Raw genomic sequence first — 13,623 nt, forward strand, 5'->3', positions numbered from 1 at the left:
AGGAAAAGTATAACCAATAATAAAACTAAAAAGTTTATTATCAACTACCACATCTTATTTATTCGTAGACCACATCGCATTAATAAAATAAGTATCACAGAATAAATTCCAACATGATTTCAGTCAAGTGGGTGTACTGTCACCTCTGCCTACCTCTTCGGGGTGGCGTGATATATTGATTTCAGTCAGTACATCTTAAAACTTGATTTCCTGCAAACTACCCCAAGTGTTCCCTGACCGTACTTTAACAGGTAAAGGCACGTTCAATTTGACAGTTCTTTCCATGACTTCTTTCAAAATCTTCACGAAGTCATTCTTGTTGTTCTTCGGAACCTCGTATATGAGTTCATCGTGCATCTGCAGGATGAGGCGGGGTTTGTGCACGTGTGTGTTAGTGCGAGTGTCGATGGCACACATGGCTGCCTTGGCTATATCCGCCGCTGAACCTTGGATCGTCGTGTTCACTGCTTGCCGCTCTGCTGCGCCTACATATAAGAACACAGCATTTGCATTTAGGACATTAAACCAATGATTTTCGAATTCACGTTTGGATTATAGGTAAATGTAGTACAGTCATGAGCAATATAATGTACCCACTTTAGGACTCTGTCGCACTAACATATTTGACATTTAGTGTGACTTACAGTTCAATTTGTCAAAAAAGTTAATGTGACATGGTACCAAAGTGTATACATATTAATGCTCGTGACCGTACATGGAATGCAATAAATAATTGAGTATTAAAATGATTATCACGAGCTGAAGCGTTCGACGTTTTCCTTTACCACGTTAGGAAACGCGTTCCAGAGGTATTTGACCTAATCTGTAATGTGCTAGCTTTTCTTTCGCGGGTTGGAGTTGGAAGGTCAGACAGGCAGTCGCTTCTATAAAAAACCAGACCTGTCAAATCTTCAGGTTAGGTAAGCGGATCCTGTGAAAAACTTCAGTCTTCCGATTAACACTACGCGTATCTTTAAGCAGAATCGGAAAGTACGATGCAAGAGTATTTCTAAGAATCAATACAAAATTACAAAGGCACCCTGATGTTACCTCCCCTCCAATTCCGCTGTCGCATCCTCACTTATCATCGAGTAAGATTTGTGGTTAAAACCGAACCATATAGGTGTTTACGTCATAGAACAAATATAATACACATATGGAATGGTAAGTTTTCGCCGCGTACCAATTCGTATCAGGCACCTACCTCACCCCCTCCGGGTCTTACTTTAATCGTAAATGGTCGTAAGTCGATGAGGAGTAAGGGGGAGAAGGCGCGGACTGTGTCTCTCTCGCACTAACGCGTTAAGCGGGACACGGTAAGGAGATTTCTATATGAAGTACTCACTTTTCCTGGCTAAGACTTGACTATTGATATCGGGCAGGTATCTCCTTCTTCTCATGAGTGTCTCGACGTAACCCCTCCGGCGGCAGTCTTCGAGCAACCGGCCCGTGAGCCGTCGGATCCCCGGGTAGCTGCGGTAGAAAGTGTCCATGAACACTGCTGCCTCCATCTCGGATACTTCCAGCTGCTGGGAGAGAGTTCTGTTTCCCATGCCGTAGAGTATCCCGTAGCAGAGTTGCTTGGCTCTCTGGCGGAGGTCGTCATCTACCTGTGGATGTCTTAATATTAAAGCCGTTGCCCGCGTGGACGCTGTTGCGGTAAGAAAAAAGTTGGACGCTGTCAAATGTGGTTTATTAAATTGGATCTAACCCCACTTTACTTAGGGTCAAACCACATTTGTCAGGACCTCATCGCACTTTCCTATACTTCAATCCTTTTCTGTTACCCAGAACCGTCATTTGCTAGAGCGAGAGAGAGCAAACGCACGCTTACGCACGCTAGAAAAGGATAGAAGCATAGGTAAGTGCTATGTGCTGCCAGATGTGGTTCCCCTTAGTGTAAAATAAAATCATCGCGAAATATATATAATAGGTATACATACATAAACAGCCTATATACGTCCCACTGCTGGGCACAGGCCACCCCTCAATCAAACGGAGGGGGTACGGAGCATACTCCACCACGTTGCTCCAATGCGGCTTGGTGAAGGTGTTTTTACGGCTAATAGCCGGGACCAACGGCTTAACGTGCCCTCCGAAGCACGGAATCATCTTACTTTTTCGGACAATCAGGTGATTCAAGCCTGAAAAGTCCTTACCAAACAAAGGACAGTCTCACAAAGTTATTTCGACAATGTCCCCATCGGGAATCGAACCCGGACCTCCAGATCGTGAACCTAACGCTCTAACCACTAGACCACGAAGGCTGTTATATATATAATAGGTATATTACATATAAAACCTACTACATCATGTCGGTAGCATATAAAATATGTTAATAAGCCCTATAAATACATAGGCAAGTATGTATATTATGTTATCTATCAAATATCCACGAACAAACATCCTTCGGTTTATCAATATGTTAGGTATAAACTTTCGAGACACAATTTATATGCGGCGACATGTCGGTTTCCTTCGATGCCGTAAACATATTAGACGCCAGCAAAACATCCCTGAATCTATACGTACATATTCGTCTTTTCGTATAGTTCTCTGTTGCACAAGATGTAAATTCAAATTCAAAAGTATCTTTATTCAGTAGGTAACATAGTTACACTTTGAATCGTCAATTTTTACATAACGAACGTCTCATCCGCCTAAAACTACTACAGCTTCTCACAACCTGAACCCTAAAGAACCCTTATTTAGAATGTGTTCAGCCATATAGACTTATACATTTTTTGAGGTTTACTATCATTATTAAAACACATATTACCGGGTTCTTACCGCGTTAATCAGGGATAACGCGCCTTCCGAAGCACGGATCATCTTACTTTCGGACAATCAGGTGATCAGCCTGTAATGTAACTTTGTATTACTAAGGGTGATCCTCAAGTCTATGTTTTTATATAAGAACATTCACATTGACATGATCTTCAGGGCAGTCTCGAAGCTGAGATTAGTTTATTAATACCACCCCTGATTTCTTTAAATATTTTATCAACGTTTATTACTAAACAGTTATGTTACTTAGTATTTTATTTTATGTATTTATTACATTTAACGTGTCTAGGCATCGTACAAGACATACCTCACACATAGTCTTTTCTATTAGGCGTTATCGTAGTAATTATGCTAACAATTCTGTCATTGCTCGTATCTGCAAAACTTATAACGAAAAATTCTCTGACGTCGACATATTTTTATACACGAAACAAACATTTAAATATAAAATTCTTCTAGAATTAAATAATGATGCTTAACTTTATCATTACTTTTTGTATTATGTTTCTATTATGCGGTCTACTGTCCCTCTTCTTATTAATATTAAGTACTACTACTCTAGGGAAACCTATAATTGGCCTATGTATAAGCACCATTACCACTGTTAAAATTTAATTGTAAGCTGTTGGTTTTCTCAATAAACAATAAAATAAAATAAATAAATAAATACTTAGTAATACTAAGTTCAGTAGTCACTCTGCTCTGTGTAAACTAAACAATCACCAAAGTTGTGATAAATAATTCTTTTCAGTGTAAAGCATTATCACATCAGCTCACAACTATATCCCAATTGGGGTAGTCAGAGGTACGTCCATCGCAAAATAAACTAAGTACCTATATCTCACCGAGCTTTCTGATAGTCCAACGTGATAGGTGGTGAGCCGTACCTCCGTCTAATAATGAGGTTTTCAGTGTACACACCCCTATAAGGAGTTGTCCGCTAATGTCATGAATTTTATAAGTAACAAATCAAAAACAGAACGGCGCAAAAATACGATAAAATTTTACTACCGAAAACTTTGACGTTTGGCCATCAACGTCGTAAATGTAGCAACCCTAATTACCTTGGATTTTCTTTCTTTCGGCTTGGTAAAGTTAGGCTTCTTTCGCTTTTAACTTGGCAGTTTGGATGTAGGTACGGAACATAAATGAGGAAAAAATATGAGAACACAAAACATGTTTTGCAAACAGGCTCACGAAAAATGAAAGGAAAATTCCAAAACATGTGCCCATAACGAAACAGCTACTGGCGTTTATCGGTATTATAAAAGACTTAAAAATAATAACTTCAAAAGGAATTGAATAATGGGTCTTTTAATGGAACAATTTCGTGAAAATAATAAATAAATATAAGTAGGTATGTAAGTAATGATTTTGTCGTATACAGAACTGTCTTATTTGATTTCAATTATAAGAAAACAGTTACTTATAGTAGGTACCTATCTAGTACCGAGTTCCGAGAAACGATTTCGTTGTGACTAATTGTCTGCCTAATTGGCAATAATAAATCTCGGGAACTACCTAAGAATGTTTTGTTATCATCGTATTTCTAATATAAAAAATTGTATATTTTTTAAACTAAGCGGGCTTTATTGAAGTCCTTAAAATGATTGTAGATAATCGTAATTTCGTACTCTTCTGTGTTTCAGACGAGTCAAAGCTTTTTTTTTTAAATGTAACAAGCATTACTTCGGAGGGCACGTTTGGTTTGATTTGATTCCGGCTATTAACCCTAAAAACTCCTCTAGCAACCCGCAGTGGGGCAGCGTGGTGGAGTATGCTCTGTACCGCCTCCGGTTAATTGAGGTGAGGCGTGTTCCCAACAGTGGGACATATATATGTTGTTTATGTGTATGTAGTAAAAAGAAAAACTAAAAAGCCCTTACCTCATCTTCAGCGACGTTGCCCCACGACGCCGCTATAGCTTTAAACACGTCCACATCCGACCTCATAATCCTCATAAGCACTTCATCTTCACAATAGTGCGTCAGAATCCTCATTTCCAACTGGCAGTAGTCTGCAGACACCAGGACATACCCTGGGGCAGCCTGGAATATGTTCCTGCAATTGAACTCTATGATGTCCGTAGAAGGTTGAGAGTCCAAGTATGACGTTGGGATGGAGAAAGTACGTGGAACGCTTTGGAGGTTCGGTTCGTGCATGCTGATCCGGCCTGTGCACGTGAACATCGTGTACGACGGGTTTATCCTGGAAAGATAATGGTGGTTACAGTCTTCTACGTTTCTACCATTTAGGTAATCATTAATCTTATAATAAGCTTTTTTACCTCAACAGCCTCTGTGGTCTAGTGGTTAGAGCGTTAGGCTCACGATCTGGAGGTTCGGGTTCGATTCCCGATGGGGACATTGTGTACATCACTTTGTGAGACTGTCCTTTGTTTGTTAAGGACTTTTCAGGCTTGAATCACCTGATTGTCCGAAAAAGTAAAATGATTCCGTGCTTCGGAGGGCACGTTAAGCCGTTGGTCCCGGCCGTAAGCCGTAAAAATCACATCCACCAACCTGTGCTTGTGCAACCTGTGGGCCTGTGCCCAGCAGTGGGACGTTATATAGGCTTTTTATGTTTATGTTATGTTTAAGCTTTTTTACCACCTGATACGACACGATTCATTTATAACAAACATCATAGAAGGAAAAAATGAAGGGAAGAGAGGTAGGGGTAGACCTAGGAGAACATTTATGAAACAAATAAAAGAGAAGGTGCAGGTCGTGTCGTATCAGGAGGTGAAGGATTTGGCGGGAAGAAGAGAGGAATGGCGATTACTCCACCGACAAGAGCGCAGCTCTTAAATAAAGAGAGAGAGAGAAGCTTTTTTACATAAAGTAAAATTTATTTTCTGACAAAGTCAATGTGTAGTGTCCGGGTTGTTGTATGAAATGTCCGGGTTGTACATGAGGGACACTGAAGGTATAGGGCAGGCGTACCTAGCAGTGCCTGAACCACGGATCACTTCTCGTGGCGCGGAGCGTACATAAGCCTTCTTCTTAATTTAAACTGTTCGTGGTATACTTTTTAATAAACCAACAAATCAAACAACAACAAAATGTCGGGGCTGAAATCCCTAACGGGGTAGGCACGTGATGAACGACAAGATGACAGGTCACCTCATCGCCCATATCCTCCTAAGACCGAATGTTCTTTATAAATCCAAACCCCATTGTTTAACTATTGTGTCTGGAAATCTCGGTCTTAAGAGGATGTAAGTAGATAGACAGACTTCCCATACTTTTGAAAGGACATTACCGCCCACACTTGCTATGCAATCCTAAGATAGATATTAAAAAATAATTAAAAACAACGGTACCTACCTGTTTCCGTCGCTGTATATGCAAGCTTTCTCCGTCAAAGGATACAAGGTCTTCGTCAGTATAGAGTTGAGCTTCCTCCAGTAAATGACGAGGCTCGCCATCGGGCTGTTGTGTGACGTCAGCACACTTTTCTTAGTGCTCACTTTGCGCCCCTTATACAACCCTAAAACCTGCACAGTTTATACTGCTTTAGCAGTTAATGGTGCTAATTCCTGTAAATACCATCTAATTTTATTTTAAGTTATATCTGTCATTTTCTTATCCACCGAAAAGGAAAGGGACGGATAATCGACGAGCATAAAATTTATGGAACACACGTCAATTTTAAGCACAAATCTAAACCAACCGTCTAAAAATTTTACATCCGTCAATAACCCGACACAGTTAAGTAGACAGCACGTCAAACGGATTGCATACCAGCGACGTACCTTTTGATTCGCCCGGGTTATTCATTCATTCACTCATTCTTCCTAAAATTAAGAGCTGTGAATCATCCGTCCCTTTCCTTTTCGACGGATATGAAAATGACGGATATAACTTTAAATAAAATTAGGCGGTGTCTGCAGGAATCGGGGCCAATGTAAACTTGTCAAATGTTGTTTTATAAATTGTTGGTTATCTAAATAAATAACAAAAAATCTGACACAGGGTTGAACTGAGCCGGAAGGGCCTGGGTGCAAGAGCGGACCCTGCTTTTATGTCAGCGGGGGTCACCAGCCGGGTCATGATAACCGCGCCGCGAATTATATCGAGCGCTTCGACCAATAAACGATACGAATGCTATCTACGTACATGGACGTCAAACGGCTATTTGTCGAAGGAATCGATATAGTTCGCGCCGGTTGCCGGTGGCTCATGGACCATGGTCATGACCCTCATAACTTCCTTAGCCCTTACTGACCATATAAGGTTGCCTCAAACAAGCGGCAAAGAAAGAGGGTAGACAGATATGTCTGCCCGTAGAAAATTATGGATCTACCTACTCCACTCCAATCTCATCAGTCATTCCGTGATCATGGCACTTGCAACAGTGTCGAAATATTGGGAGTCTCATATCCCCATTTAAACGCGGTAAGAACCCGTTATTATGTGTTTTAATTAAGGTTGCCTCAGCTGAGTCACGAAGAGGAAGTCCTGAATAATCATCTTAGAATGCCAGTCTTAGTCTCAAAAAAAGACAATCAAATACCAACCTTCGCGACGTCTTTAGCCGAGTTGAAGTTGAAGTGGTACCCACACATCTGATACGCTCTCCTCTGAAGATGCTCCTGCGAGTCCTTCACGTCGATGAGCAGTTGGGATGCGAGCTGCTTGTCCACCGCCAAGCCGTAGTACTCGCAATCGGCTAAGATCTTCGATATTTGAAACTCTATAGCTGAAAGTACCGAGAAGTGCCATTATGTAGCAAGTAGGTTTTTTTATACTTTAGAATAATATAGGTACTTACCTATATTAGGTATCATACCGTTAACAAATGGTTAAAGTTTTTAGTAGTTAGTTAAGTAGACACATATATGTGTAATTTTTTTTGTTAGCATTTAGTTTCTTATAGTGTTACACATTTGTGCTATTTTGCTGTTAATTTCCTTAAAACTAAATAAATACCTACTTAGGTATGATACCTAATTTTCTTTTTGCTAATGAAACATGTCTAGGTTAGGGAGGTTCAATTTATTGTAGCAGGTACTACATAGCGATATGTAGCTGTAGTAGTGTTGGTCTCATATTTTGGTATATTTATATATGTCACCGTAAAATTGTAAATAACGTTAGATTATAATCTATCGATTTGAATCTCGCGAGATTGTGAACTGTCGAATAATTATGAATCGTATCATATTGCTTACAATTTCTATTAGACCAACGTGATAGATGGTGAATGTATTTTCTGAGAGTAAAATTACAAATAAAACTGCCTATTTTTTATTTCTAATCTTCTTCTATCGTGTGGGTTGTGAGGTGAATTCCCAACCTCATCAAACCTGGTGTCAGGGTTATTATTGAGCCGCCAAAGGCCCCTGACATGGCTTATGTAACGACTACTTACTTACATCAGTAAGTAGTAACCGGGACCAACGGCTTAACGTGCCTTCCGAAGCACGGATCATCTTACTACTAATAGTAAATTTAGTTTATAACTCTGTACGAACCCCAACCAATCCAGACATTTAACATTATCTTTAGGCTATAATCGGTAATATAATTAACGTATCATAACATACTACGTTTATTCTTCCAGGTGCCGAAGTTATGATTATGAAAGATTCGTTTCACATGGTGTATGATTACCTACTGTGCGAATAAAAATATTGACTTACAGATTATACTTCGAACGTTCTCATACTGCGCCAATAAATACTGTACTTCCTTTTCAGCGACATTCCATATCGACCATGTCTTCAAACAACACGCCTCGATCGTATCCAGATGTTGATACCTCTTCACGCGATTATTTACTTTCAATGAAACTGTAGTTAGATCTACATCGCAATACTTCTTGGTCTAAAACGAAATAATGAGTTTTAAAAAGTAAAGAATATTAAAAAAATCAAATAAAGAATAACACCAGAAACTTACCAGGTATACAAGGTTCGGTATTTTCTCATCACTATCTACGAGCCATTCAGCTAAAGAAACATCGAATAACGACGCTAATACATCAATATTGAAACATTTCTTTATATTCACATAGTCTGATTTCAATGACATCACCTTCAACTTGGTATTTTTCCTTTGAAGCCAGATAGCTAATTTATTCTTGACTGACGTAAACAAATCCCCAATGTTTGTAAAGTCTAGGAAAACACACGTGTCCTTACCAAGGTAAACAGCTATTCCTTGTATTAGAATTGATGTATTCGCTGTCTGAGGTCTTGTCTTCACAATGTTACTGCCTATCACTTCATTTGTAGGAGCAGTCGGCGCTTTCACATTCAAATATATAGCCGCTTCTTTATTGCTGTCAATAACTTCAAAATTGTTTAAAATATCGTTCCTCTTCAAAATAAAACATTTGATCTTCTGTTTTCTAATTTCCAATGTAAACATTTTTGATTCAGGACAGTTCATTTTTAAAGCAAAGGAATCATCATCACTTTTTGTTGTAGAAATAGGAAGTATATCAGTATCGGTTCCAGTTTTAACTTTTTTTGCCGAGGGCTGCGTAGTATCTTTGTAACTATTATGTCGTTTAAAAGGACTTTTAAAGCTGTCTTTGATTGGACTAACGTTTATATCTTGAGTTTCAATCACTACGTCTTCCGACAGATTAAAACCGCTTTCTGATTCATTTTCCGATAATTTATTATCCTCTTCATAAACCAGTTTGATTTCATCACACTCATCATCGACTTCCACTATTGTGGACTTAAAAGCATTTAGGATAGAATTTGAATTCATACTTATAAAGTCCGAGGCAGTTTCCTGTTTAATAGGCTTGGTTATTTGAATTTGTGTAAATTTATCATCCAACAATTTACTAGGGATCAAGTCTATAGGCAAACTCTCTTCAAACAGACTAGAGTTATCGCCTTCAGAAGAAAATAAACTAATGTCTTTCACTGTAGACTTTGTACTTGTTGTGGTTTCTGATACTGGTTCCAACTTTTCATCACATTCACCAAAACTTATGTTTGGAGAATACATTTTTTCAACATTTTGAAATTTTGTTACATTTTCAATCGCGACCTCAGTAAAATTCATCGAGTCCCAAATAATGTCATCTTTAAGAATGGATGGACTATGTTTTATGTTAGTAACATCTTTTAAGAGTGGACTTTTCAACTTAGACTTTTCTCTTTTCATTCCATTTATTATCGGCGAACTCGTTTTATTCATAAACTCTAATTCATTATTGCTTATCAAGGAATCAACTAGATTATCATCTATAATTGATTTTTTAAGTTCATTTTTCACATCACTGGATTTGAAATAATTCGCGCTGTGATAAATGTTTTCACTATCATTTTCGTAAGACTTTCGTGATATAGTATCTGTTTCCTCCGTCAGTAGTTCTGTTTTAACGTCTCTATTAGTTAAGCTGTGATTATTACGTGAAGCTTCAGAAGGCTTATTACCTTCTTCAAGAATCAAGGTTTCTGACTTTTGAATATTTTCATTTACTGTTATTGGGGTCGAACATGAAGACTTATTTGTACCGTGTTCATCTTTTGAGGATTGCTGCGTGGAATTTCTACATCCTGCTAACGTATCCCATTTAATTTCCTTCACCCCAATTTCATGTTCTAAATACTTTCTCGCCTCCATTACAAGATTCTCAGCAGCCTCCTTGGTGGTCATCCCGCAACACCCTGTTATCCAGACATTCTTCATCTTCTTACGTTTCCTCATATCATCACTGTCGTCGTCTTCTCTTTCCTTCTCACTTTGAAATGGTACAGCTTTGTAAAGAGCATTTTCTACAGTATTCACCTCAGCAGACGCAATGCTAGACACAGTTTCAAAGCCCGCATCAAATAGGGTTCTAGCTCTCATACCATTTAAAGACGGTAGTTTCATGAGATCTAATAGTTCAGAGTGAATACCGAAGTGCAGACGATCTTGGAATTGCGATATCAGCATCTCCATGTTTTTCCAACCTAACTGGTGACAGAATGCAGTGACCATACCTAAAATTTAATGATTATGTTCAAATTCTTCAGAGAGAAAAAAAAACAATATCAATTAACATAATATGCAAAATTTACCTGCAAACGCAGCAGCAGCTTGCTGTAAACTCTGCAGGAACCCTCGAGCACATTGGAACTTGCCCGCGACTTCAGACAATGGTACTTCGTTCACCAGATCTTGTAATGCTAAGGCGGTATAAAATCTAAAACAAGTGATTACACATCAAAACTTTTATAACAACTCTATTTTAAAAATTGTCTCTATTTTACTATTTTATAACTAGCCATATTTAGCAGAGTAATATAATATACCTTTTGTGGATGTTTAATTTATTGTGAACATTATTCATTTTATTGATTCCTCTTAAACATCGAATTATGAAGCTCTCCTGGACCCCAACCAACTCTCCTACCCTCTTCATGGCTTTGGTGAGAGATTCCCATAGAGTTAGCAGATGGAGCCAATCTATGTCACCCCACTGACTACTGACACTGTATGGTGTGACTAGATATATCAAATGAAGGTCAGTCTCTAGTACCAGGCACTGCCGGGCTTTCTGCAACTCACAAAATAAAGATAAACCGTCATTAGGAGCCATAGACGACGAAAGACAAGCTTTTCCCAAAGGAGTAGCAACAAACTTCTTCTCATCCCCATCATCTTGTATCCTGACAAGCTCATAATTTCTCAACTCTTCCAAAGTATTATCTAGTAATTCATTCTGTGATGGTGTAGTATTCTGCTGTGTAAATAATAAAGTACACTTAGAATACAAGTCTAATTCTGCTTTAGTGCAAGCAACTTGACTTGCAATCATTTCAAGCACAGCTCTCATGTACTTATCTTCACTTTCTATACAGCTCTTAACAGGATCCAAAGCTCCCATCATCAGATCAAAACCAATCTGTTTCTCTGCCTCTGTACAGATCAAAATGCTTTCTCCTTTTGTATCTCTGCCCATCCTTCCAGCTCTACCAATCATCTGTTTGTAGGTCAATATATTGATTGGATGTCTTTGGAACACTGGTGACCTGATGATGACCTTTCTAGCCGGCAAATTGACGCCAGAGCTCAAAGTCGACGTCGCAACTAAAACTCGTATCGCCCCAGATTTGAATCCACCTTCAATAATGTCCCTTTCATCGAAAGTTAAACCTGCATGATGGTAAGCAACACCAAATGAAATGGTGTTTTTTAAAATTTGGTCTAAGCTCACTGGACAGTTCTTCAATTGTTCTAAAACTTCTGAAATACTATCGGACTTTAATTGTTGTCTTAATACCTGTCCCATTTCATTACCAGAACACCCTAGCTTGTAGAATGAACCTGCAATGCTCTGTGCTAAGTTTTCACATCTATTCTTAGTCATACAGAATATCAGAACTGAACATTCTTCCTTGATTGTGTTTAAGCATATCTTCAGCACATTATCACCATCTTCAACCACTTTATTATCTATGGTATCTATACACTTCCCACATTTATCATAAAGTTTGTTGCCAATAAGGCAGAATTCATCTAAAGGGATTGGCCTGAATTGTGTTATATAAAGTTCTGCTTCTAACCAATGTGCTAGTACCTCCAGATTGGGGAGAGTAGCGGACATGCCTACTACTTGAATTTGTACATCATCTAATTTAGATGACACATACTTAATTTTAGTGAGTAGAAGCTCCAATATATATCCTCTATGTGGATCCCCTAGGAGGTGTAACTCATCAACCACAACAGCTCCCAGCTCTGATATATTACCATCATCCAAGAGTCTATTTACCAAACTGTTTGCTTTCTCTATGGTACAAACAGCCACATGCACAGCCTGCAGCCCACCAGGAGGTGACTGGGATCCCATAAAACCTTCAACTCTTATACCAGAGCTAGATAAAATATCTTGTAAGTAAAACATTTTCTCTCTTACAATAGAAACAAAAGGTAATATAATTATAACTTTCTTTTGCCTCTCCAAAATAGTTTTAATTGTTAATATCTCAGCAACTAGAGTCTTCCCTGCAGACGTAGGAGCTGAATAGACCAGGTTACAGCAGTCCATAAGCACTTTTGGGTTACCTAAACAACTTACTTGCCAGTCAAACATCTCTTGTATACCTCTCTCTTCATATTTTCTGGCGATATCTTGGGGTAAGCCCCAAGCTTTCAAATTTTTATTGACAACTTTATCTTTTTCTATTATTTGAGACACAAATTCAGCATTTGTACTCGTACTGGAGTTAAAAACAATAGATTGGTTTTTCTTAACAGTAGGAATGTTCTTACTCGATTTAACTCCATACAACTTTTGAGAAGACTGCTCATTTTGTCCTTCTGCAACATACTCCTTCACCACGATTATGGAAGACTGTAGTGCAAACGAATTATCGAAACAATTGTCGAGAAAACCAACGTTTTCTGCGATTATTTGCGAGTCAATAACTTCGGCCCCTTCATCGGCCATTACTATACTGTTGAACTTGAGATTACGGCAATATCGTTGTTATATCCGCGGTTTATCTTTTTACTACAAATTACAATACACATTTCACTAAAATGATAAATAAATACAGAAATTCATTGAGCAGTTTTGAAATCAACGAACTACCCAACCTCAGAACAATAACTAAAGCATAGAAGGAAGGCTAAAATAGCAACAGAACTCTATAATTCTGCTCTACTTTATCTTACGGAACCGGCGTAATGTTAGACAAAGACGCATATACAAAAATTGTTTCGTAATTTCGTAGGTTGTCACAAGTTTTTCATTGCCTAGTGTTGGGTTTCACTTTAGTAATATGTCGATAAAATTAAATTTACTTACAATTAATGTCGATAAATTTTTTTTACAAGATTTCTTTTTGTAGGATGCAATTATCTTCTTGATGAA

At 38.4% G+C, this 13,623-nt stretch overlaps 1 protein-coding gene across 1 annotated transcript; it reads right to left on the bottom strand.

The window, feature by feature from the left end:
* Positions 1–20: 20 nt before the first annotated feature.
* LOC126369360 (DNA polymerase theta) lies at positions 21–13,346 on the bottom strand. Its single transcript, XM_050013713.1, has 9 exons — positions 11,057–13,346; positions 10,823–10,947; positions 8,694–10,744; positions 8,435–8,618; positions 7,310–7,491; positions 6,117–6,286; positions 4,674–4,995; positions 1,346–1,610; positions 21–485 (listed from the first exon to the last, which is right to left on the bottom strand). Exons 1-9 carry the CDS (start codon positions 13,195–13,197, stop codon positions 196–198), a joined length of 5,730 nt encoding a protein of 1,909 aa, XP_049869670.1. The 5' UTR covers positions 13,198–13,346; the 3' UTR covers positions 21–195.
* Between the last annotated feature and the right edge of the window lie 277 nt (positions 13,347–13,623).

Source organism: Pectinophora gossypiella, chromosome 9 (assembly GCF_024362695.1).
Source record: "Pectinophora gossypiella chromosome 9, ilPecGoss1.1, whole genome shotgun sequence".
NCBI lineage: Eukaryota > Metazoa > Arthropoda > Insecta > Lepidoptera > Gelechiidae > Pectinophora > Pectinophora gossypiella.

Coding starts and splice junctions, on each gene's coding strand:
- LOC126369360 (XM_050013713.1), bottom strand. CDS start 13,197: ATGGCCGATGAAGGGGCCGAAGTTATTGACTCGCAAATAATCGCAGAA. Junction 8,619..8,693: donor TACCGAACCTTGTATACCTG/GTAAGTTTCTGG, acceptor ATTTCGTTTTAG/ACCAAGAAGTATTGCGATGT. Junction 7,492..8,434: donor GAACGTTCGAAGTATAATCT/GTAAGTCAATAT, acceptor CGGTACTTTCAG/CTATAGAGTTTCAAATATCG.